Genomic DNA, 27470 nt, shown 5'->3' with positions numbered 1-27470 from the left:
TTAAAAACTTTTTTTTGCGATTTTCTGCCGTGCACTGTGGGTCACGCCTGTAATCCCAGCACTTTGGGAGGCCGAGGCAGGCAGATCACAAGGTCAGGAGTTCAAAACCAGCCTGGCCAATATGGTGAAACCCCATCTCTACTAAAAATACAAAAATTAGCCAGGTGTGGTGGCAGGCGTCTGTAGTCCCAGGTACTCAGGAGGCTGAGGCAGGAGAATCGCTTGAACCCGGAGGCGGAGGTTGCAGTGAGCCAAGATTTACGCCACTACACTCCAGTGTGGGTGACAGAGTGAGACTCCAGCTAAAAAACAAACAAAAAAAAAAACAAAAACAAAAAAACAGAGTTTTTTGCGATTTTTTTCCTTTTCTTTTTTTTTTTTTTTTAGCTCATCAGCTATCATTAGTGTTAGTGTGTTTTCTGTGTGGCCCAAGACAATTCTTTCAGTGTGGCCCAGGGAAGGCAAAAGATTAAAAGATTGGACATCCCTGCCTTAAAGCAAGGAGTTGAAGGCCTGGTCAACACAGGGAGACTCCCATCTTTATTATTTAAGTATCCAAATAAAAAGAAAAACGTTAAAAAGTTGGAAAAGAAGCATTTCTCTTCTCTCTGTGAGAGCCTTCATTTATATAACAGTCCATCTTTGCTAGCCAAGCCCCTTTCTTTCCCTCTCTCAGAAGATGTCTTGCCACTAAATCCGATTTGCCAACATAACGTGTGATTTTTGGACCATACTGAGTCTGCATTCTTTGCTGTCCTCAGGATGGTATATAAGCTTTTCTGTGTTACTGTTGAGGAGTCTTCATTCTGAAGGCTCTTGTGTGTACATACTAAATAAATTTGTATGCCTTTTCAGAGTTAATCCAACTGCCTCATGTCAGTGAGTTTTCAGCAAACCTTTAGGACAGACACCAAGGGCCTATTGCGCCCACAAAGCCACCCCCTTTGCCTCAGAGCAGGAGGGGAACCCAGACCCGGCCAAGAATGACCGCACCAGGAGGGAGAAGCAGATGTCCTCCGGGGAGCCAGAACTGGAGATGAGGCAAGACCAAGGCTTCCTCATCTTCGCTCCCCTACTCCCACCCCACGCCCCCTCACAGTGTAGAAATGCTCTCTCCTTCCAGATCTTCATTTTCCGCAGCAGGAAACTCTCACCTGGTGACAATTTAAGCTTCTGACCTAAATAAACTGTCAACTTCATAAACCCTTTGTTATAAGACAAACCCAACAAGTCTCACTGAGGCTGACCTTCACAGATTTTCTTCATATGTAATAATTAGTCTGACCCCAGCGACTCTATACATGTCAAAACCAAAACACTTCCCAGAAAATGGCCCCAGGCTCCAGAGGGGCAACCTCAGAAAGGATGGAACCCCCTAAGTACACCTGCACGAGGGTCTCCTGCTTTCCAGGGCCCTGCAGCTTCTCAGAATCCACACTCTGCAGCTGTTCTGGGCAGCTGGAGGCCACCTGCAGGGGAAGGCAGGGGGCCCCGGAAGCCCCCAAGGAGCTCCCTTTCCCTTCCTCTGCAGGCTCCACACTGGCCTCAGGCTCTGCTGCCCCCCTGCAGGTTATTCAGCTGCTTCTCACTTCACTGATCAGTTTCATGAGACAAACACCCTCAATCCCACTGTGTGAATAAGACACCAATAGGGTCCCTGCTCTCCTCATGATTGTGTGTATAAAGTGGGGAAGCCAAATTCTAAGATATTTAAATGCATTAAAAGACTTCTAAATCGCAACGTCGGTAGTGGCAGCTGAAGGCCCTGCAGCAGCAGCTGTTCTAAAGCACAAGCCAGGCAGTGGGACGGGGGCTTCTGGGATGTGGTGCCTGAGGTGGAGAGAGGCAGCAGTGCCCACAGAGCTCGGGCATGGAGGATCTGATGCCCGCCAAAATGGTAGTACCCAAAGTAGAAAGTTCGCATTTTCGGCCGGGCACGGTGGCTCACGTCTGTAATCCCAGCATTTTGGGAGGCCTAGATGGGTGGATAACCCGAGGTCAGGAGTTCCAGACCATCCTGGCCAACATGGCAAAACCCCATCTCTACTAAAAGTACAACGATTAGCTGGGCGTGGTGGCAGGTGCCTGTAATCCCAGCTACTCAGGAGGCTGAGGCAGGAGAATCACTTGAACCTGGGAGGTGGAGGTTGCAGTAAGCCGAGATCAGGCCACTGCACTCCAGCCTAGGCGACAAGACTGAGACCCTTTCTCAAAAAAAAAAGGAAAAAACTTGCACTCATTCTCCAAGCCCACGTGTGATACCATTCTTCCAGTATACCAAGGCAAGAAATTTAGGATACAGAAAGCCCTCTGTCCTTGTGATAAGACAGGGGTCTAACTGAGCATGGTTCATGGTAGCTTGGAATTCCTGGGCTCAAGCCATCCTCCTGCCTCAGCCTCCCAAGTAGCAGGAACTACAGGCAAGTGCCACCATGCGCAGCTAACATTTTTTGTTAATGAGGTGATGTATCATTATGTTGCCTAGGCTGGTCTCACTCCTAGCCTCAAGCAATCATCTGGCTTTGGTCTCCCAAAGGGCTGGGAGTAGAGGTGTGAGCCACTGTGCCTAGCCTATGTCACATTTAAATATTATGTTTTTAGAGAAAATTTTCTAAGAGTAAATAAATGTGATGCTGGTCTTATTTCTTTTATTTGCATATTTTAAACATTTTCAGCCGGGCACAATGGCTCACTCCTGTAATTGCAGCACTTTGGGAGGCCAAGCCGGGCGGATCACCAGAGGACAGGAGTTCGAGACCAGCCTGACCAACATGGAGTAACCCCATCTCTATTAAAAATTCAAAATTAGCCGGACGTGGTGGTGGGCGTCTGTAATCCCAGCTACTCGGGAGGCTGAGGCAGGAGAATCACTTGAACCTGGGAGGCAGAGGTTGCGATGAGCCAAGATTGAGCCATTGCACTCCAGTCTGGGCAACAAGAGTGAAACTCTGTCTCCAAAAAACCAAAACATTTTCAGGCAGTATAAGATTTTCTAGAGAGAGAATGCTTTATTTTGTGAGGGAAAATTACCTTAGATTCTTCCTGAGATTTTTGTACTGATCTTCAATGATCTGGTCTTTCCATTTTTTTCTTAAAATACAGATCCATAAAAAATTGTCCTGATTGCCAGGCACGGTGACTCACACCTGTAATCCCAGCACTTTGGGAGGCCGAGGTGGGCAGATCACAAGGTCAGGAGTTCGAGACCATCCTGGCTAACATGGTGAAACCCCATCTCTACTAACAATACAAAAAAAATTAGTCGGGCGTAGGTGGCGCACGCCTGTAGTCCCAGCTACTTGAGAGGCTGAGGCAGGAGAATGGCGTAAAACCTGGGAGGTGGAGCTTGCAGTGAGCTGAGATCCCGCCACTGCACTCCAGCCTGGGAGACAGAGTGAGACTCCATCTCAAAAAAAAAAAAAAAATAGTCCTGATTATAAAATTATGAGTTTTTTTTTTTTTGGAGATGAGGGTCTCACTCTGTCACCCAGGCTGGAGTGCAATGGCATGATCACAGCTCACTACAGCCTCAAACTCCTGGGTTCAGGTGATTCTCCTACCTCAGCCTCTCAAGTAGCTGGGATTACAGGTGCATGTCACCATTCTGGCTAAAAAGTTTGTAGAGATAGGGTTTCACCATGTTGCCCAGGCTGTTCTCAGACTCCTGGGTTCAAGTCATCCACCCACCTTGGCCTGTCAAAGTGCTGGAACTACAGGCATGAGCCACCATGCCTGGCTATTATAAAATTAGTTTAAATTATTAGATTCTATGTTCACAGCTCACTGCAGCCATGCCTGATTTATCAAAGTTTTCCCTGTCCACGTTCCAAATCACTGAACAGCACTGAAGAGCTAGAAACACTTGTTCTTTAATAAACTGAGGGAAGTAATATTGTCACGTGATAGTTTAAATGTATGTTCCCACCCAATGTCATGAGGAACTGTAATCCCCAATGTTGGAGGTGAGTCCTGATGGGAGTTGTTTGGGTCAGGGGGACCTATGGCTTGTTTCTCTCATGGCTTGTTGCTGTCTTTGTGATAATCAGTGAGTTCTAGTGAGCTGCACCTTCCTACACCACTCTCTCTGTCTCACTCCTGCTTTCGCCATGTGACTGCCTGTTCCCCGTTCACCTTCCGCTATGATTGAAAGCTACCTGAGGCCTTCACCAGAAGCTGAGCAGATGCTGGTGCCATGCTTCCTTTATAGGCAGATGCCAGGCAGACGTCACTGTGAATCACTGTGCCCAGCAATGAATAATTCTTTACAAGGGGACAAACCCTGTCTGGACATGGTGGCTCATGCCTGGAATCCTAGCACTTTGGGAGACTGAGCTGGGAGGATTGCTTGAGACAAAGAATTAGAGAACAGCCTGGGCAACACAGCATAATCCTGACTCTATTACTTAAAATTCTAAATAAAAGTCTGAAAAGCAGCATTTCCCACCTATTCTCTCATCTACATAACAAGGTCTCCTTTGCTAGCCAAGCTTCTTCTTTTCCTATAGCATAATCTGTCTTGCCATTAAAAATGACTTCCCCACCAAACCTGGAATTTTTTTGGCCATGCCAAGTCTGCATTTTTCCTGGCCTCAGAATGGTATGTAAGCTTTTTTGTCTTATTGTTGGGTGGGTCTTCATTCTGAAGGCTCCCATATATACATGTTAAATAAATTTGTATGACTTTTCTCCTATTAATTCGCCTAAGTTCCTTGATCTGAAAATTTTTTTCCTGTTTTCTCACCTTGTTTTATTAAAAAAAGTTCAAAAACAAGCATATCTAAAAATGAGCATTTTCATATCCCAGAAATCAAGGTATTTTCCATATATAACCAGAAAATGCTATTTAGTGATTGCCTAACATCAACACAGAGTGATATTAAAACTTTATTGTGTAAAGTGGAATTCTGGAAGCTTAGCTTTGAATACATTTCACTTTGTCTGTGAAACATTGGAGAGAGTGTGGTGTTATGGTATGTACTGGTTTTCATCCAGGGTAATGTTGGGTATGTTAGGCCTCTGGGGAAGGCCCCTGACCTTCTGCTGCCCTCCTTCCACTCTAATGTTTCCCCACCTTTTTGACTGTGGGTCTTAAAACCCTCCCATGAGAGAGTCCCACTGACTTCATGAAGAGTTTCAGCCTTGGAAATACTCATGATATTCCCTATCTGTAGCTGTGTGTCTGAAGTTAGCTCAGAATAAACCACAAATGTGTAGACTGCTAAAATAACTTACTTCTAAATACTGAAACTCAAAAATTGCAGATTTCTTTGTCTAAGCGGATGCAGAAAAGCATAAGTTATAAAGCATCTGGACTTAAACAGGCACCAACATCACTGCCTTCTAAAATTAGTGGCCTTCCTGGCATATGAACACCCTTTGGGCCTGTGCTCCAGTGTCCTCTTTGGGGTGCTCCTTGGGCTCTTTGTGAAGCATCAAGACACCCCCATAGTCTAGGCCGATGTCAGGCTCTCCAGTGTGTCCTGTTCATCACCCTCAGCCTGCACTTTCATTGTCACTGTCATTGGCCATTCCAACACTGTGTTTGCATCCTGTGGAAAGTCCCATTTGGGGTCAAGTGGATGGTGTTGTTTCTACTCTTTGGTGAAAAGTGTCAGGGTGTATTTGGCCTTCAAGGGAGGATAAGGCAGGGCTGGATTCAGGTGCACCCAACTCTTGTTTTTTTCATTTTGAGACAGAGTCTCGCTCTGTCGACTAGGTTGGAGAGTGCAATGGTGTGATCTCATTTCAGTGTACCAACCGCCTCCCACGCTCAAGCGATTCTCCTGCCTCAGCCTCCTGAGTATCTGGGATTACAGGGATACACAATGATGCCCAACTAATTTATCTATTTTTTAAGGTTTCACCATGTTGGCCAGGCTGGTCTTGAACTCCTGACCTCAAGTGATCCACCCTCCTCGGCCTCCCAAAGTGCTAAGATTACAGGTGTGAGCCACCATACCTGCTCAGGTGCCCCCACCTCTGTCACCGCCCTGTCTTCCCTGCTGTGAGTCATGCTGTGTGATCTGACAATCAATGATTCCACCCTTCACTGATGTGGATACATTATCTGAGACTGGGTATGTCATCTCCACACACAGACAGGGTTTGGTCAGTGATTGATGCTGCATTCTGTGATGCCTGGACTTTGACCTTAGGGAGTTTTAAATAAGCGTTTCTGAAGAGCAGCTTCATTGGAACCTTAATGAAAATGAATTTTTCCATGCCATTGCATAATATATAAAAGTGACTTTTCCATGTTGCAATTAACTTTACACGTCTGAAATAAGCAGGCTGTTGACAAGTTAGTATCAACAGCACATTATCAGAAAAAGAAAAGGCCGTACTTAGACAATTACACAAATTTATTAGCTTCCTGTGACTCACTAAACCAACCTGAAAAAAAAAGCTTTATAAGGCATAAATGAACTTCTATGTTTTAACTAAGGTACTTTCTGGTAAACAGCGCCCATAAATTTTAGGAAATATTTTAGTCTTTAGAGAATAAGTAAGGCAAAAACAGGTCCAGGAGTCTAGAGCTGACATCCTCTCACCACAAGGCCAAGTCTCTTTTTTTTTTTTTTTGAGACGGAGTTTTGCTCCTGTTGCCCAGGCTGGAGTGCAATGGCATGATCTCGGCTCACTGCAACCTCTGCCCCCCAGATTCAAGCGATTCTCCTGTGCCAGCCTCCCAACTAGCTAGGATTACAGGAGCAGCCCACCACACCTGGCCAATTTTTGTATTTTTAGTAGAGACAGGGGTTTCATCATATTGGTCAGGCCGGTCTTGAACTCCTGACCTCAGGTGATTCACCTGCTTTGGCCTGCCTCGGTTTCTATCCAGTGTGAGTCCTACCATGCTTTCGAAGGTGTGAGGTAGATCTGAAGGCTTTTCCACATTGCTTACACTCATAGGGTTTCTCTCCAGTGTGAGTCCTTTCATGATATCGAAAGGAAGTGAAAGAAACAAAGGCTTTACCACATTGCTTACACTCATAGGGTTTCTCTCCAGTGTAAGATTTTTCATGTATTTGAAATGACTTGGCAGAATAAAAGCCTTTTCCACATATCTTACATTTATAAGGTCTTTCTACAGAGTGCATTCTTATGTGTGTTTGTGTCCTTTCATGAATTCGAAGGTTCTTGGCAGATCTGAAGGCTTTCCCACATTCCTTACACTCATGGGGTTTCTCTCCAGTGTGAGTCCTACCATGCATTCGAAGGTGTGGGGCAGATCTGAAGGCTTTCCCACATTGCTTACACTCATAGGGTTTCTCTCCAGTGTGAGTCCTTTCATGGTACCGAAAGGAACTGGAACTACTGAAGGCTTTACCACATTGCTTGCATTCATAGGGTTTCTCTCCAGTGTGAGTTTTTTCATGTCTTTGAAATGACTTGGGAGAATAAAAGCCTTTCCCACATGTCTTACATTTATAAGGTCTTTCTCCAGAGTGCATTCTTACGTGTGTTTGAAAACTTATAAGATAAGATAATGCTTTCCCACATTGCTTACATTCATAAGGTTTTTTCACAGAGTGGGTCCTTTCATGTCTGCGAAGGGAACTGGGATACGTGAATGCTTTTCTACATTTCTTACATTGATAAGGCTTCTCTCCCGTGTGACTCCTTTTATGTCTAAGATAGGATCTGTGACTATGGAATGCTTTATTACATTTGCTACATTCATAGGGCTTCTCCCCAGTGTGAGTTCTTTCATGTATTTGAAAGGAATGACACCAACAGAAGGATTTGCCACACTGTTTACATTCATACGGCTTTGCCCCAGTGTGGGTTCTTTTATGTGCTTGAAAGGAACTGGAATTATGGAATGCTTTCCCACATTGCTGACATTCATAAGGCTTTTCTACAGTGTGAGTTCTTTCATGTACTTGAAGGGTAGCAGAATAACTAAAGGATTTACCACATTGTTTGCATTCATACGGGTTCTCTCCAATGTGAGTTCTTTCATGGATAAGATATAATCTGAGACAATGGAAGGCTTTCCCACAAAACTTACATTTATAAGGTCCATCCCTACTGTGCATTACTATGTGTCTTCGAATGCCTGAATGGGAAATAAAGGTTTTTCCACATTCTTTACAAGCGTAGGGTTTCTCTCCGGTGTGATTCCTTTCTTGTGTTCTAAAGGAGGGGCGATATCTGAAGGCTTTCTTAGGTTGTTGACACTTATATGGCTTTGGTGCATAGTCCTGATACTCGTATGCCTTGTGTCCAATATCACCTCTGATGTTCATATTAAAAGATGAGTTACCTACGCCAACTTCTCCACACACAAAGTTGTCACATGATTTTACTTCAGGAGAAGCTTTCTTCTCCTGGAAGTTCAGCCTGTCATCTGGAACCTGGGTAAAAGTTTCTCCACAATGACTGTCTTCTTTAATTTCATTGACATTCCCTTCTATGAGACTCCTGTCAAAAGTGAGAAGCACATTATGAAGGGTTTATGAGTAATTTTATATTAATCAACAAGTATTGCACTTGCATTTTTAACATGGTCCATCAAAGTGTAGGCTTTCTGCCCTGGCTGAATTGTTTGAAGGTAAATGGACAACATGTTCTACAAGGTTACAGAGTCATACCTATTGTTTAAAAAAATATTCATAAGGGGCTTAATGCTATCCCATGTAAACTATTTTACAAGTACTAAATACTCTGTGTGATTTTTCTTATGAGTCAGGGTTTCGTCCTGTGACCATCCTGGAGTGCAGTGATATTATCATTGCTTACCGCAGCCTTTAACTCCTGGGGGATCGAGTGATCCTTCTGATTCAGCCTCCTGAGTAGCCGGGACTACCGATGCATACCACAATGCCCAGCTAATTTTTTGCTGTTGTTGATTTGTGGTCTCATTATGTTGCACAGGCTGTTCTTGAACTGCTGGCCTCAAGCTATCCTCCTATCTCCACTTCTCAAAGGATTGGGATTACAGGAGTGAGCCCTCAGACTTAGTCACATGTAAATATATGATTTTGAGAAAATATTCTAAGAAGAAATGAATTTGATACTGGACTTAGTTCTTTGTTTTACTTCTCTTCAACATATTCTCATATTCTAAGATTGTGCAGAGAGACACTGCTTTGTCTTGTAAGTGCCAATTACCTGAAGCTTCTTCTGGGGTTTTTGTACTCATACTCAATGTTCTGGTCTTTCCACTTTTTCCCTAAAATACAGACACAGAAAAATAGTCCTGAAGCAATATAAAACTGTGAAAAAATTATTAGATTCTATGTCTATGATTTACTGCAGCCATACCTCATTTATTCATCAAAGTATTTCCTGTCTATGTTCTAAATCACTCAACAGCATTGATGAGCTAGAAACACTGGTTCAGTAATGGACTGAGGGAAGGAATATGTCATCCTTACCTATAGAGGTCAGGTTCCTGAAAGTTTCCAGCATCAGTTCCCTGTAGAGCTTCCTCTGGGAAATATCCAGCAAAGCCCACTCCTCCTGGGTGAACTTCACAGCAACATCCTCAAAGGCCACTGGGTCCTGAAACATCTCACATGTGTAGAGGAGGATGGGTGAGAGTGACAGCACTGGGGGCCTAGACTCTATTCCCAAGAAGTTGCCGTGGACTCCAAACACTTATTCCCTGCTTTGGTCATCACATCCCTTTCTCTCTTTCTATAATTTCTTCCATAAAGCATTTTTGTTGTTGTTGTTTTGAGATGGATTTTCAAAACAACAACTTGTTGCCCAGGGTGGAGTGTAATGGTGTGATCTTGGCTCACCACTGGCGTTCAAGTGATTCTCCTGCCTCAGCCTCCCAAGTAGCTGGGATTACAGGCATGTGCCACCACACCCGGCTAATTTTGTATTTTTAGTAGAGACAGGGTTTCTCCATGTTGGTCAGGCTGGTCTTGATCTCCCAATCTCAGGTGATCTGCCCGCCTCGGCCTCCCAAAGTGCTGAAATTATAGGCGTGAGCCACTGCGCCCGGCCTGCAATTTTTTTTTTTTTTTTTTGAGACAGAGTCTCGTTCTGCTGCCCAGGCTGGAGTGTAGTGGCACGATATTGGCTCACTATAACCTCTTCCTCCTGAGTTCATGCAATTCTTATGACTCAACCTCCTGAGTAGCTGAGACCACAAGCATGTGCCACCATGCTTGGCTAGTTCATAAAGCAATTGTGATGCTAGAACTGAACAAGGGATAAAGCAACAGTAGGTTGGGAAAATGTGTGCATTCACTGAATCTAGGGAGAAAAGGAAGTTGCCTGGGCTGTCCCTAATGTCTCTTTGGTCTGTGGGACTGTAGCACCTGTCATAATAGAGTCCTATGAATTAATATGCAGAAAAATGTTAACATTAGCAGTCCTGAGGCTGTGTATCCTTGAAAATGCCTGTTCCCAAAGTGTAATCTTTGATGACACTGTTAGAGAAGGCAGATAGCTACCCAAGAGCAGGAGGGAGAGCCCCTGGGAAATCCCACACCCCAGGGACCACCCAAATCAGGCATGCTAGATATAAGCAGAGAGGAGGGGAGACACCTAAGTTGAAAGAAACATCCACTATGATGCCCAGGAATCATTCAGTTTGCAGTTATCCTGTCAGAGTGTAGCTAGATAGATGCTGGTAACAAGGGCAGATGGGACATTCCTAAGAAAAACCTGGCATTGTAAGTACACAAGAGGGCAAACAAGAAACTCCTGGTTTATATCCAGGTGTATATATCCAGGTGTAATAAGCATAGATTTAACCACTATACAACCTTCCTGGGGTGGCAGTAATGAGCAGTGCAGCCACCCACATATCCACTGATGACTGAATGGATAAACAAAATGTGGTAAGCATACATATACAATGGGATATTATTTAGTCTTAGAAAGTAACAACTTAAAGGCCGAGCGCGGTGGCTCACACCTGTAATCCCAACACCTTGGTAGGCCGAGGCGGGCGGATCATGAAGTCAGGAGATCGAGACCACGGTGAAACCCCGTCTCTACTAAAAATACGAAAAATTAGCTGGGTGCAGTGGCGGCTGCCTGTAGTCTCAGCTACTCAGGAGGCTGAAGCAGGAGAATGGCATGAACCTGGGAAGCGGAGCTTGCAGTGAGCCGAGATTGCGCCACTGCACTCCAGCCTGGGCGACAGAGCAAGACTTACGTCTCAAAAAAAAAAAAAAGAAAAAAGAAAAAAGAAAATAACATCTTGGCTGGGGCGGTGGCTCACGCCTGTAATCTCAGCACTTTGGGAAGTAGAGGCGGGTGGATCATGAGGTAGGGAGTTTGAGACCAGCCTGGCCAAGATGGTGAAACCCCGTCTCTACTAAAAAATACAACAATTAGCCGTGTGCGGTGGCGGGGTCCTGTAATCCCAGCTACTCGGGAGGATGAGGCAGGAGAATCACTTGAACCCGGGAGGAGGAGATTGCAGTGAGCCGAGATTGTGCCACTGCACTAGCGCCACTAGCCTGAGTGACAGAGCAAGACTCCATCTCAAAAAATAAAAAAACAAAACAAAACAAAAAAAAAACATCAATAACATCTTGGCCGGTCGCGGTGGCTCATACCTGTAATCCCAGAACTTTGCGCAGTGGGGGTGGGGCGGAAATCACCTGAGGTTGGGAGTTCGAGACCAGCCTGACCAACGTGGAGAAACCCCATCTTTACTAAAAATACACAATTTGCCAGGAGTGGTGGCACATGCGTTTTATCTCAGCTACTCGGGAGAACTGAGGCAGGAGAATCGCTTGAACCCGGGAGGCGGAGGTTGTGGTGAGCCTAGATTCCACCATTGCACTCCAGCCTGGGCAACAAGAGTAAAACTCCATCTCAACGAAAAAAAAAAAAAGAAAATAACATCTTGGCCCGTACTATGACGTGCAGGAAACATCAGGATAATTGCAAAAGGCAGAATACAATAGAATTGATCTTAGAGAACTTATGTAGATTTCTCCAACTATCTCAACTGTATATGTAAAATTCCTTAAGCTGTTAGGTTTTAAGTTTTGTTTCACAGTAAGTAATGAAAATCAATCATGGTAGCAGCCAGGTGTGGTGGCTCATGCCTGTAATCTCAGCACTTTGGGAGGCCGAGGCAGGTGTGTCACTTGATGTCAGCAGTTTGAGATCAGCCTGGCCAACATGGTGTAACTCTATCTCCACTAAAAATACAAAAATTAACTAGGTGTGGTGGCGTGTGCCTGTAGTCCCAGTTACTTGGGGGGCTGAGGTGGGAGAATTGTTTGAACCTGGGAGGCGGAGGTTGCAATGAGCCGAGATCATGCCACTGCACTCTAGCCTGGGTGACAGAGTGAGACTCCATCTCAAAACAAAACACAAAAAACCACAAGAATGTCCTAAGAGAGGCAGAAAAGGCATGTGACAAGCCTTAACCTACTTATGCCTAGTGTTCCATTTTTGGAACGCTAAGCATGTGGGAATTATTTATATCCTACTGCTCAAGGTCATCGCCAAAGTCTGATTTTTCACATGTCTGCAATTCAAAAAGTTGAAACCTCCAGCATAAATGGGTTAATATTTCCTCATGATTAAAAACACTCAATAAACTAAATATACCAGAGAAGATTCCATAAGATAAGAAAGGCACTAGGAACATAGAAAAATCTACTACAAAGACATGTATTAAAAACGTAAAACCAGAGGCCAAGGCGGAAAGATCATTTGAGCCCAACAGTTCGAGACCAGCCTGGGCAACACAGGGAGACCCCGTCTCCATAATAAAACAAAACATTAGTCAGGCACGGTGGCGAAAAACAAATGGTACTGAAACACCTGGATTAGCAAATGCAAACAAATGAACTAGACACAGAACTTCACCTTTTTAAAAACTACCTCCTGATGAATCATTTACTTAAATGGAAAATGCAAAACTCACAACTTCTAGAACATAACAGTTGTGAAAACCAAGACAACCTTGGATTTGGCAATAACGTTTCACACACACAAAAAGCATGATCTGTGAATGAGAAAATCAATAAATTGGACTTCATTCAAAATAAAACTGTTTTGGAAAAAACTCAACAGAATAAAAAGACAGGTGGCAGACTGGGACAAATATTTGCAGGACACCTGTCTGATCAAGGACTGGTACCCAAATGGTAGGAAGAACTCAAAATCCTATAAGAAAAAAAATCAACCAATCAAAAAAGAAGCAAAAGACTGGGTGCAGTGGCTCATGCCTGTAATCCCAGCACTTAAGGAGGCTGAGGCGAGTGGATTACCAAGGGCAGGAGTGCCCCTGCACTCCAGCCTGGGCGACAGAGCCAGATTCCAACCCCCCCGAAAAAAAAAGGCAAAATATTTCCAACTATACCTCCCCCTAAAAAATGTAATTATGTCAAACAAACATATGACGGGATGCTCAACATTGCATGTTATTAAAGAGTAAATGAAAACAGGCCGGGGGCAGTGGCTCACGCCTATAATCAAGCATTTTGGGAGGCCAAGGCGGGTGGATCACCTGAGGTCAGGAGTTTGAGACCACCCTGGCCAACATGGTAAAATCTCGTCTCTACTAATAATACAAAAATTTGCCAGGAGTGGAGGCCCACGCCTGTAATTCCAGCTATTTGGGAGGCTGAGTCAGGAGAATTGCTTCAACCCAGGAGGCAGAGGCTGCAGTGAGCTGAGATCATGCCATTGCACTCCAGCCTAGGTAACAAGAACTAGACACAAAACTCCATCTCCAAAGAAAAAAAAAAAAAGAAAGAAAGAAAACAATGAGGCACCAGCAAACACCTGGTGGGGTAGCCTAAATCCCAAACACTGACACTTCCAAATGCTGGAGACAGTGAACTCTCCTTCACTATGGATATGAATGGAAAATTCTACAGCCAATTTGGAAGACAGTCTGTGGAGCTCTGAAGAAAATAAGCATGGTCTTACTGATTCAGAAGTCTCATTCCTACATATTAACCTAAATGAACTGAAAACTGATGTTCACACAAAAGTCCTCCCACAAACATTTTTAGCAGCCTTACTCATAACTGCCAAAAACCAGAATCAAACAAGGTGAGTCTTTAAAAAAAAAAAAAAAAAATTAACGAGGTTTCTCACTGTATCTACCAGGCTGGTCTCTAACTGCTGGCCTCGAGCAATCTTCTCACTTCAGTCTCCCATATGCTGGGAATTCAGGGATGAGGCATCACACCAGGCTCAGGATGAGCCTTTCAATAGGTGAATAAAGAAACAAACTATGGTAACACCCATACAATGGAATGTTAGTGATGAAAGAAAATGAGTGGCCAGACATGGTGGCTCACAAGTGGAATTCAGGCACTTTGGGAAGCTGAGGCGGGAGAATCACCTGAGCTGAGGAGTTTGAGACCCCATCTCTCACAAAACAAAAATTTTTTTAGATAAATAAAAATAAAAAATAAATGAGTCATCAAGCAACAAAGGTATCGAGAGACCTTCAATGCATATTTTCACATGAAAGAAGCAAGTCTGAAATGGCCACTTACAGCATCATTCCAAATATGTGATATTCTGGAAAATGCAAAACGCTAGAGGCAGGAACATCACCATTTGTTTCCAGGGATAAACAGGGGTGGCAAATGAGGGAGGGGAGAGGTATGATTAGGAGGAGCACAGGGGATTTTGAGGGCAGTGAAACGCTTCTGTATAAGACTCTGATGGTGGACACATGACACATGTAGTTGTCTTAAACCACAGAATGAACACAGAGAGTGAAGTTTAAGGTAAAAGATGGACTTTAGGTAATAATGATATTGGCTTCTTCAATTTCCATCATGTTCACATGTAATATATTCTTGCATCAATTGTGGAATACACTACACACAGACAATATGGTTTAAAACAATTTTTTGTTTTTGAGACAGGGTCTTGTTATGTTGCCTAGGCTGGCCTCCAACACTGGAGTTCAAGCTATCCTCCTGCTTCAGCCTCCCTAAGTGGTAGGATTACAGGTATATAAGACACAGCACCTGGCCAGTCAAGATGTTTAAAACAGGGGGAACTATGAGCTTGGAAGAAAAATGTGGGAACTCTGTGGATTATCTGCTCAATGTTTTGGGAAAACAACCACTGTTCTAAATAATAAAATCAACGAAATAAGAAAGTGAATTAACTATCATTCCATGTAAGGTTCATAACTGAGTTAAAATCCGATATAAAATATCACATATTGGTTATCATTTGCATAAAAAACATGCAAAAATAAAATATACTGATGGGGATGCATACCCAGGTTGTGAAAGTATAAAAAGTAAGGCAATTATCTTATTCCCAGTACTGGCTCCATCAATATTTTGATTCATTGTGCAATTCTTTTATGTATTTTGTGCATATGTAATATTTTTACTAAGTTTCTAGAATGTACACTTTATACAGAAATAAATCTCAGTGAATTCCAATTATCAGCAACAACCTGTTGAATGTAATTTTTAAAAGACAGCATACTCTATTGAAACTAATTTTTTTCTTTTTTCTTTTCTTCCCTTTTTTTTTTTGAAACAGGGTCTCAGGCTCATTCTGTTGCCCAGGCTGGAGTGTACTGGTGCAATCATAGCTCACTGCAGCCTCAAACTCCTAGGCTCAACAGATCCTTCCACCTCAGCCTCCTGAGTAGCTGGGACTACAGGTACACATCACAATGACCAGGTATGTTTTTGTATAGACAAGGTTTGCCACGTTACCCAGGCTGGACTAATTTCTTTCTTTCTTTTTTTTTTTTTGAGACAAAGTTTTGCTCTTGTTGCCTGGGCTGGAGTGCAATGACACCATCTTGGCTCACTGCAATCTCTGTCTCCCGGGTACAAGTGATTCTCCTGCCTCAGCCTCCTGAGTAGCTGGGATTACAGGCCTGCGCCACCACGCCTGGCTAATTTTGTATTTTTAGTAGACATGGGGTTTCTCCATGTTTGTCAGGCTGGTCTCAAACTCCTGAACTGAGGCTATCCATCCACATTGGCCTCCCAAAGTGTTGGGATTAGAGGCGTGAGCCACGGCGCCTGGCCACAGATTTCTATTAAAACTAATTTTCTTGAAGTCCAAAAAAGTCTCAGGAAGGATATAAAATGATTATTATGCAAAAAGCCTATACTGAAAAACATCAATATAAAATGCAATAAATGGAAAAATGTCATATGTCCTTAAAAGGAGATTAAATATCACTATGATGTAACCTCTTTGAAATATGACTACAGTTACATTTTATTCCATGAAATTTATAAGGCAGTTTGTTTTTTTCACTAAAATTAAGAAAAAAGTACTTCTAAAAACTGAAATAGAAGACAATGACTAAGAACAGCCAAGATGTTCTATAGAATATTGTTGGAGGGTGTTATGGAGTGAATGTTTGCATCACTCTAAAAAAATCATACATTAATAACCTACCCCCCAATATAGTATTAGAAGTTGACATTTCTGGGAATTAATTAGGATTAGATGACAGCATAAAGGTAGACGCTTTCTGAATGAGATTAGTGCTCTTATAAGAAGACACAGGACAGCCGGCTTCCTCTCTTTTCTGTCATGTGAAGAAACCACAAGAAGACGATCATCTGCAAACCAGGAAGCGGGCCCTTGCTGGACACTAGATCTGCCAGCTCCCTGAACATGAACTTCACAACCTCAAGAACTGCCAGAAAGAAATGTTTATTCTTTAAGTCACCCAGTCTATGGTAACTTGATATAGCAGCCCAAGATGATTAAGATAGAGAAGCAATATCCCTACTACACACTGAAGCTTTGAAGTCTATACTAAGTAAGAGAAAATGGTATTAACAGAGAAATGGAAAGATAGACCAATGGAAAACAGCAAATTGCGAGACCAGGGCATCTAGTTTTTTAGTTTAATTTTTTGAAATGAGGTTTCACTCTTCTTGCCCAGGCTGGAAGGCAAAGGCGGGATCTCGGCTCACTGCAACCTCCACCTCCCAGGTTCAAGCGATTCTCCTGCCTCAGCCTCCCAAGTAGCTGGGATTACAGCCATGTGCTGCCACGCTCAGCTAATGCTGTATTTTCAGTAGAGATGGGGTTTCACTATATTGGTCAGGCTGGTCTCAAACTCCTGACCTTTGGTGATCTGCCAGCCTCAGCCTCCCAAAGTGTGTGAGCCACTGCGCCTGGTCTGGATATCTATTTAAGGTAATATGAAACTATGACAAACCAGGTATTGTCAGCCAATGATACAAGTGGTGAACACTTAACAGAAAAAGCAGGGACAAATGGTTATCTACAGGAGAATAATCAATCTACTACCTATCATCTCCATATACAATAATTTAATTAATTCTAGAGTTACCTGTTATAGTGAGTTATTATATTTATGTTACCTTAGCATGCATTTTCTTTATGGATTTAACGTTGTCATAACAGAAGAAAACTTTACTCAAACTCTGAACAGAGTTTCTAGTTCTCCACCTCCTCCCAGTTCCTCCATGTGGTTAACTCACATATAGGACTTACTTGGCTGCATTCTGGTGACCACCTCCCTGTGGGATAGCTAAATACATCCTTGTTGGGGTGGCCTTTCCTTGTCTTTTGGGATATTTCTCTTTTCACAGTTGAGACAATCCAGAGGACAGGAATCATCTCTGTTTTTCCTCATTAGCAACATCCGATTGGCTGAACAGCCATGTGTCTCCAATTAATGGAAAGTGGAGTTGGGAGAGAGAAGCTGAGCACCCCAAGAATTGGTTATGTAGATGAAGAGTATACCAGGTATCTCCTCCACCATAAGGCATTCAGCTGCTCCCATGGGAGGTCCCACTCCCCTAAGGCACTGATACCCCATGAGACCCTCCAGGAGACATGGCAGTTGTGGGGATCTTGAGGCAGCCCCAGGCAGCTCTAAAACCCCAAACCAGGAAAAGATAGGAGGGTGTACTGAAGACACATCACCCTGTAAAGTTTCCAGAAAGGAACCTCATCCCAAAGACATCCTGATAAAGTATCTGTGTCTAGGAAAGATTAAAAGGAGGAGAGGCAGAAAGGTTTTTTCGGGAAAATGTCTAGCGGTTATTCTCTGCTTTCCTCTCATATGAGATGTTCATAAACAGATTTTACTGCAAGCCCTTGAAGAGTTAGGCTGTGGTATGAGGGTGGGGGATTTGAGACGCTGCATCCCATATATTTGGAAAATGTAAGGGGAAACCAGTTGCCCTGGAGAATGTGAAAAAATTTGAATAAGAAGCAACGAGGCCAAACTGTGTGTAGTGTCCTAAGGTCCTACCTAAGGATCCTGAAATCATATTTAAATACAACTCGTGAAAATTACTAATGTATAGGGAAATGAAATTTATGCTTAATCAGGCACAATCTACCAATTAACCACTGATTACGTAACTAGAAATTTTCTACCTATATAGGCTGCGTGAACAAGTAAGTCAGGCCCGGTGTGGTGGCTCCCACCTGTAATCCCACCACTTTGGGAGGCCAAGGTGGATGGACCACTTGAGGACAGAAGTTTGAGACCAGCCTGGCGAACGTGGTAAAACCCTGTCTTTACTAAAAATAGAAAAATTAGCCGAGTGTAGTGGCACACACCTGTAATCCCAGCTACTTGAAAGGCTGAGGCCAGAGAATTACTTGAACCCAGAAGGCAGAGGCTGCAGTGAGCTGAGATCGCACTGCTGCACTCCAGCCTGTCCGACAGAGTGAGACCCTGTCTCAAAACAAACAAACAAGCAAAAACAACCACGTAATTCTAAGATTTAAACTGATGGATCTCTAAATCATCTTGAAGCAATGTGATTATGGGGTTAAGTCACGTGACACACAGCTTTCACATAGCCAGCTAGAACCCTCCTTTCCCTGATTACAGATTTGCCTTCTTTCTTACCTATAGTGTTTTGTAAAATGTTGCAAATGACTGAAGGGAAACAGGAAAGACCCTTCCCCTCTTCACTATTTTTTTAAATTTAATATGATTTTTCACAATTGAGATGGGGTCTCACTCTGTTGCCCAGGCTGGTCTTCAACTCCTGAGATCAAGCCATCCACCTGCCTCGGCCTCCCAACGTGCTGGGGTTACAGGTGTGAACCATCCCGCCAGGCCCCTCTCTACTACTGATCTCTATAGTAGACTAATTTCCCTTTTAACTTTCTCACATGAAGACTTCATGGCTATCATGTTGTCTTCAGCTAGAATATTAAATTCACTTTTTTAAATTGAAAAGGAAATATAAACCAGCTAGAAAGAGAAGAAAACAAGCTCTGGGGGAAAAAAGCAAACCACTACAAATTAAGTTGTTATCCATGTGCAATTGCTCATGTCTGTAATCCCAGCACTTTTGGAGGCCAAGGAAGGAGGACTGTTTGAGGCCAGGAGCTAGAGACCAGCCTGAGCAACATATCGAGACCCCATCTCTGTAAAATACAAAAAATTAGCCAGGTGTGCTGGTGGGAAACTGTACTCTCAGCTACTGGGGAGGCTGAGGTGCTTGAGCTGGGAAGGTCAAGGCTGCAGTAAGCCGTGACGGCACCACTGCTCCAGCCTGGGCCACAGAGCAAGACATTGTCTCAAAGAAAAAAAAAATTAAATTATTGTACCTCATACATCAGCCTTCTATGGAAAATGTAATCCTGTTATATTTATTTGCCTTTTGCCTATGTAAGTGTCAGGGAAGCAAGTGCCTAGGGGAGCCAGAGAAAGACCAATCAGCTCCATCTTGAGACTAACAAGAAACACTCCGTGCCAGTCACAACCCATGGTCATAAAATGTTTGACATTAAGAAAACAGCCTGAAGATACCTGCAAGTATCCTTACACTCCCACAACAACAGAACATCCGGATGTCCCAATACTCATAATAGTATGTGCTTTCAAGATAATTATAGTTATGTTTTAATGCACTTGTGTGCTAAAAGGTAAAGGATTGTTTTCTTTAAATCAACAGAGTAATAAATTTTGTGACTCTGTCAGCCCACATGAACGTAGGCACAGCTTAGTTTAGTCTTTACATAGACAAGATCCCTACATAAGAAAAACTTAGACAGTACATTCCTCCACTTGCTTTATGAGGATGCCCTACTCTGTAACAGAGAACCTTCCTTCCTTTTCTTTCTTTTTTTTTTTAATAGAGACAGGGGCCGGACACGGTGGCTCATGCCTGTAATCCCAGCACTTTGGGAGGCCGAGGCGGGTGGATCACGAGGTCAGGAGATCGAGACCATCCTGGCTAACACGGTGAAACCCCGTCCCTACTAAAAATACAAAAAATTAGCCGAGCGTGGTGGTGGGTGCCTGTAGTCCCAGCTACTTGGGAGGTTGAGGCAGGAGAATGGCGTGAACCCAGGAGGCGGAGCTTGCAGTGAGCTGAGATTGTGCCACTGCACTCCAGCCTGGGCAACAGAGCGAGACTCCGTCTCAAAAAAAAAAAAAAAAGACAGGGGCTTGCTGTGTTAGCCAGGTTGGTCTTCAACTCTTTCTTGTTTATTTTGTTTTTGTTTTTTGAGATGGGGTCTCACTCTGTTACCCACACTGGAGTGCAGTGGCGAGTCCTCAGCTGGGCTGCAACTTCTGCCTCCCAGGTTCAAGTGATTCTCCCACTTAAGTCTCCCAAGTACCTGCGACTACAGGCACAGGCCACCACACCCGGCTAATTTTTGTTATTTTTGGAAGAGAGGGGGTTTCACTAAGTTGCCCAGGCTGGTCTCGAACTCCTGATCTCAAGTGATCCTCCCGCCTGGGCCTTGCAAAGTGCTTGAATTACAGGCCTAAGCCATCATGCTGGCCCAGAGTTGCTTTCAATAAACTCTCTACACACTGTACATTGCGACTCGTCTTGAATTCCTTCCTATGCGAGATCCAAGAACCCTCTTGGGGTCTGATGAGGACCTCTTTTCCTGGTAATATAAAGCCAGAACTTAACTTCCAATTTTGGAGGACTGAGTCCTTTTCTCTAGAGTCTGTGTTTTTCCTGTTTGGGCCATTGCTATCTTTCTGCTTGAATAAACTCTTCCAACTGAAATCTGAACCTTTTGATTATTTCAGAGTGACAAGTCCAAATAAGGTAACTGCATCTCTGCAACCAATCAAGCATTTATCTCATTTGTCTCCTCATGTACCTTATAAAAGCCCAGCCTTCAACCTGCAAACTTAAAAACATACCTTGCGGCCAGGTGAGGTGGCTCACATCTGTAATCCCCGCACTCTGGGAGGCCGAGGCAGGTGGATCACTTGAGGTCAGGAGTTCGAGAACAGCCTGGCCAACATGGTGAAGCCCGATCTCTACTAAAAATACAAAAATTAGCCGGGCATGGTGGTGTGTGTCTGTAATCCCAGCTACTCAGGAGGCTGAGGCAGGAGAATCACTTGAACCCAGAAGGCAAAGGCTGCTGTGAGCCGAGATCCAGCCATTGTACTCCAGCCTGGGCGACAGGATACTCTGTCTCAAACAAAAACAAAAACAAAGTACCTTCCCAGCTAAGTGAAGTGACTGGCTCTTGGCCAAGGGAACCCCCAAAAAACCCTGAAAATTGAGTGCCTCTGTATGACAGGATGGGAGGTGAGACAGGTCTCCTTATACCCTCTCCCTTTAGGAGTTTAGATGCAGCAACTGACGCACATTCATGTAAAAACAGACATTATCAGACTGGAAAAACAGACTCCTTGTGGCAAGAAGATACCAAATTACAAACAAGACCTAAGGCCACGCAAGGCAAGGGTAAGTCATGCCTTAGAATTCATAAAATCTCGAGAAACAGGTCTGTTTTTTGGCTGGGATGGAATCAAGTGGCAGATAACAGACCCCCTTCCTTCAGCATTCCTTCCTACCTCCTCCAAACTTTAGACAAAGATTCACACTCTCAACCAACCGCCACCTACAGAATCCCTCAACCACCTGTGCCTTCTAACCCCCCTTCCACAGGTCCCGCCCTTTCTGCCAATGGAACTTACACCTTCCAGGCACTGATTCGTGATTTTCCCTGCAATTCCTGTCTCTCTGAATGAATAAAACCAAACTGTCTTGAGCCGCCATGGGACCACTCACTATAGGCTTCTTGGGATTGTGTTTCCCTTGCCAAGGTCTCTCCTATTTGGCTCCGAATAAACTTTATTTTACATTGTTTGGCTTTTTCAGTTGACAAACCACAAGCCAGGACTGGGTGTTTCTCATTACTGAATTGCTGTTTGCTCAAATGAACTCTTTAATTGTTAATGTACTTCAGTTTAATTTTTAACAGGAGAAAGTGGGGACTGGGGGCCCCACAGACCACTGCTCCTCCCACGCACGAACCCTACACCCGAGTCGGGATTTCCCCCATGACCCTCCGGTGGCTTCCGCACAATCTGGGAAGACGCGGGGCTGCGGGCGCGGAACTGCTCAGAGAGGGCTCCGGGGCGGGGCCGCAGTCGCCGCGCGGCGACAAGACAGGACATCCGGGGTCCCGGTTGCCAGCCCAGCCCCAACCAGCGGCCGAGGGGACCGAGGGCCGAGCAGCTCCAGGACTCGGTCCCAGACCCTGGAGTCGCCCGCAGGGAGGCCCGGGTCCCGCCGCAGCCGGTTCCGGTCGGTTCCAGGCAGCCTCTACCCCGTCTCGGGACAACCGGCCATGCACACGCACCATTTCCTGGCTTTCAGATGTCCTGGGGTCCTCTCTACAGCTCCTGTGACTACAGCAGGGCATAGCGCAGGAGACAGAGCGACAGAAACCTGGGTAGAGGCACCAGGTCCCTCTCGGGGATGGATACAGCAGATACCAACCACCAGCTGCGCAGGGACAAAGGTGAGGACAGGAATGCGACCCACTCTGTGCCTGGATAAACAATGGGCAGGGCCCTGTCCCAGCACCTCTGATTGGATGGAATGCTAGGCCCCGCCCCTCACTTCTGAGTGACAGCGGAAGCGTTGGGTATCAGGCCCGGCAGAGCCAGACTGACTTGACGGATTCTAGCCACAGCTTCTCTTAAGGGCGAGGTGCTTCCTGTACTCTGGTTATTGGATATTTGCATTTCAGCCAGACTTGCTACAGATATAAGAGAACACTAGCGTCTTCCTCACTCAAGGGATTTTCCCCGCTCCTTCGTTCTGCACGGGGTCACAGGAATGTGCAGGGAATTTCAGGCTCAGTGTCCATAGAAGCCATCTGCTGGCCTCAGAGCAGCAGGGGAACCGAGACCAGGCCAGGCACGACTGCACCAGGAGAGGCACATGTCCTTGAGCGGGCCGGAATTGGGGATGAGGCATGGCCAAGCCTTGCTCACACACCCCCATCCACTCCTCACAGTGTGAAAATGCTCCCTCCTTGCAGAGCTTCATTTTCACCAGCAGGAAACTCTCACCTGGGGTTAATTTAACCTTCGGACCTAAATAAACTGTCAACTTCATAAACCCTTTATCCAGGTGACGCCACCAAACAATTGTGTCTCTAGCCTGATTTTCACACATTTTCTTTATATATACAAATAACTCTGACCCCAGCGACCCCATGTATGTCAAACCCCAAACCCTGCCCAGAAGACAGCCCCAGGCTCCAGAAGTACACCACCAGAAAGGACAGAACCCCACAAATGCGTCTGCACGTGTCTTCTGCTTTCCAGGGCTCTGCAGCTTCTCGGAATCCACACTCCTTCTGGAGCTGCTCTGAGCGGCTGGAGGCCACTTGTAGGGGAGGGCGGGCTGCCCGGGAAGACCCCAGGGAAACTCTCTTTTTCTTCCTTTGCAGGAACCACACTGGCCTCAACGTGGAGTCACTGGCCTGGGGCTCTGCTGCCCCCTGCAGGTTATTCAGCTATTTCTCATCCCACTGATCAGTCCATGAGACAAACACCCTCAAACCCCTGCTCTCCTCCTGTTTATGTATAAAATGGGGGAGGAAAATTCTAAGATAACTTAAATGCATTTAAAAGACTTTCAGATCGCGGTGGAGGTGGCAGCTGAGGGTCCCCTGGTCAGTGACACTGCAGCAACTCCAGGCCTGGCTGGTCGGAGAGAGGGTGGAGAGCTGGAGCTGGATGTGGACAGGTGGAGGGAGCTGCCCTGGGAACTTGGCTCTACAGCAGCGCGGCTCTAGGGCCCGGAGCCCGGGAGAGCAGAGATGGGGGCTCCTGGGACAGGACGCTTGGGGAGAAGAGAGTCGGGCGGTTTCCATGGGACAGGGGTGCTGTGGCAGCTGGTGTGGGCCTGTGGCTATCATAACTAAGCCCGATTGGGACGTGAAAACTTGGATTCCGTGGGAATTTATGAAGAGGAAGGCTCTGATGACAAATAAGTCATTGATGAGGAGGGGGAAGAGGATCACTGGCAAGCTCGCCCCTTTATGAAAAGAAAAGTGAACACTCAACCACTGCTGCAAAATGGGGTCAAAGGATGAGAGTATCGCTGTCAGAGAATAAACTGCTGCATAACTCTGAGAGATTGCAAAGACCTGTCAACAACAGCCTGGGAGGCCGGGTACCATGGCTCACGCCTGTAATCCCAACATTTCGGGAGGCCAAAGTGGGAGGAGCACTTGAAGACAGAAGCTGGAGATCACCCTGAGCAGTGAAGTGAGACCCTCCCAACTCCATACATTTTTATTTAGAATTAGCCTGGAGAGGTGGTGTGTACCTATAGTCTCAGCTAGTCAGGAGGCTGAGGCAAGAGGATCACTTAAGCCTCAAAGTTTGAGGCTGCTGTGAGCTATGATCAGGCTACTGCACTTCAGCAAGACACTGTCTCTCTCTCTCTCTCTCACACACACACACACACACACACTCTCTCTCTCTCTCTCTCTCTCTCACCAAACTACCTGGGGAAACCCTGACCCCCTTGGATGGTCTAATTGTAAAACACAACAGGTGGTGATATTTCCTCATGGACCAGATCATTCTAGCCACGTAAGAGGCTTGGCCTACTGAGGATTTACCAGGAGGGATGACCTCCTTGCCGTCAATGGAAAAGGCCCCTGGTGAAACCATCCCTTTAAACTTTATCAAATTCATCAGAGAGGAAGGGAGGAGGAAAACTTAAACCAAGCTTGCAGCACCTTCAGCATTAATCATTAAGTCAGTTTGTTCTCTGACCTTCCTCATATTTGTTTCATACCTAGTGTCTTAGAATCCCACAGACCCTAAATGATAGTTCCGGTTAACTGCTCTATAGATATCAACTTGAACATTAGATGTTCTCCCTCTGAAATATATCTGTTTCAGGGCTGGGAGTATTGGTCCATGACTGTAATGTCAGCACTTTGGGAGGCTGAGGTGGGGGGGATCACTTGAGCCTGGGAGTTCAAGAACAGCCTGGGCAATATAGTGAGACTCCATATGTACAAAAAATTTAAAAACAGTCGGGCATGTTGGCATGTGCCTTTATTCCCAGCTACTTGGGAGGCTAAGGCAGGAGGATCCCTTGAGCCCAGGAGTTTCTGCAGTGAGCTATGATCCCACCACTGCACTCCTGCCTGGGAAACAGGACATGGAGATGAAACCAGACAGTCTTGTATTGAACAAGTGCTGGCAGTATATAATGCTTTCCAGCAGGTAGAATCCTTAAGAAAGAACTTTCACTATGAGAGTGGGAGTATCACGCCCGGCTAATTTTTTGTATTTTTAGTAGAGATGGGGTTTCACCATGTTGTCCAGGCTGGTCTTGAACTCCTGAGCTCGGGTGATCCACCCCCCTCAGCCTCCCAAGTGCTGGGATTACAGGTGTGAGCCACTGCGCCCACCCTCCCACTAAGCTTCGTTCGTTTGGCCTGGCACAGTTTCTTACACCTTAATCCCAGCACTGGGGTGGCCAAGGCGGGTAGATCACTGGAGCCCAAAATCTTGGGCTATGACCACCCTGGGCAACATAGTGAGACCTAGTTTCTATTTATTTTTATTTAAAAAAGAAAAAAATATATATGTGTGTGTGTGTGTGTGTAAAAGAGGCCAAGCATGGTGGTTCACACCTATAATCCTAACACTTTGGGAAGCCGAGGCAGGTGGATCACCTGAAGTCAAGAGTTTGAGACCAGCCTGACCAACATGGTGAAACCCCATCTCTAACTAACAATACAGAAATTATCCAGACGTGGTGGCACGCATCTGTAATCCCAGCTACTCTGGAGGCTGAGGCAGGACAATCTCTTGAACTCAGGAGGCAGAAGTTGCAGTGAGTTGAGATCGCGCCATTGTACTCCAGCCTGGGCAACAGAGCACAAACTCCATCTCAGAAAAAGAAAAAAAAAAGTTTCCTTTTTGTCCCTAGTTGTTAGGCTATCACTACTATCACCAGCAGTTTCCTATGAAGCACACCTATTCTCACAATGGGTCCAAGAGGAAAAGCAGAAAATTTGGAGACATTCCAGGTAGATCCAAATGCAGCACTTGTACAATAGTATATGGTTAATGTGAGGACTCTTGGGGTGACTTAGCTCAGGCTGGTATAACAAAATACCATGGACTCAGTTTCTTAAACAGCAGAAATTTGTTTCTCACAGTTCTGGAGCTTGGGGAATCCAACATCTTGCTGCCAGCAATTTTGTTCCTAGTGAAGGCTATCTTCCTGGTTTGCAGCTAGATGCCTTCTTGCTTTGTCCTCACATGCTGGACAGACAGAGTTCTCTCTCTCTTACTAATCCCATTATGAGGGCCCTCCTTTATAAATGTTATATGATATCCTAAAAGGTTCGTGTCCAGATATGACCGTGTTGGGGTTTAGGGCTGGTACGTATTAATTTTGTTTTTGAGACAGGGTCTCCCTCTGTGGCGCAGGCTGGTTTTAAACTCCTGGGCTCAAGGGATCCTCCTGCCTCGGCATCCAAAAGTACTGGGATTACAGGCATAAGCCACTGTACCCAGCCTCTAAGTATATATTTTGAGGAGAGTAAATGCAAGACATGCCAAGGGGCAAATGGAAGTCTATAAAAGAGGCTTTGGAGATGATGTAATAAGACAGGACTTTATCACATAGCAGATGGGGAGTCAAGGAGTGAGGTCCAATTTCAGAATGGCAGAAACAAGGGACATCGAGGTAGCTGTACGACTGCATGAAGCAGCAAAATGCATGTCAGGGCCACTACATGGTAAATTATTTTAATTATCTAGGTAAAAAATGAGAATAAGAAAGAAAAACAAGTAGTCATAATGAAAATGAAAAACAGAATAACCTTGGTTAGTATGCAGTTGTTAAAGATTTTAAATAAAATATTTGTCAGAAACATGTGCGGATATCTTGGTTTAAAAAAAAAAAAAACGCTCATTGCTGAGCGTGGTGGATCATGTCTGCAATCCTAGCACCTTGGGAGGTGAAGGCAGGAGGATTCATTGAGCCCAGGAGTTTGAGACCAGCCTGGGCAAAACACTGAGACCCCTGCCTCTACAAAAAACTTTTAAAAATTAGCTGGGCAGAAAGCTGAGGTGAGAGGATTGCTCAAGCCTAGGAGCTTAATGCTGCACACACTGCACTCCAGCTGGGCTACACAGCAAGGTTGTCTCAAATTAAAAACAAGAAAACAAGAGACGGGCGCGGTGGCTCACACCTGTAATCCCAGCACTTTGGGAGGCCAAGGTGGGCAGATCACGAGTTCAAGAGATTGAGACCATCCTG

At 45.0% G+C, this 27470-nt stretch overlaps 1 protein-coding gene across 1 annotated transcript; it reads right to left on the bottom strand.

Moving 5' to 3' along the window:
• Window positions 1-3545: 3545 nt before the first annotated feature.
• LOC103893054 (zinc finger protein 763) lies at window positions 3546-25731 on the bottom strand. The gene is made up of 4 exons (XM_024237930.3): window positions 22519-25731; window positions 9384-9510; window positions 9118-9178; window positions 3546-8427 (listed from the first exon to the last, which is right to left on the bottom strand). The coding sequence occupies exons 1-4, from the start codon at window positions 22579-22581 to the stop codon at window positions 6834-6836; spliced, it is 1845 nt and encodes a 614-aa protein (XP_024093698.2). The 5' UTR covers window positions 22582-25731; the 3' UTR covers window positions 3546-6833.
• Between the last annotated feature and the right edge of the window lie 1739 nt (window positions 25732-27470).

This window comes from Pongo abelii, chromosome 20, assembly GCF_028885655.2.
Source record: "Pongo abelii isolate AG06213 chromosome 20, NHGRI_mPonAbe1-v2.0_pri, whole genome shotgun sequence".
NCBI lineage: Eukaryota > Metazoa > Chordata > Mammalia > Primates > Hominidae > Pongo > Pongo abelii.
The sequence above is the reverse complement of the archived record's forward strand: the minus strand, read 5'-3'. Positions and strand labels throughout refer to the sequence as shown.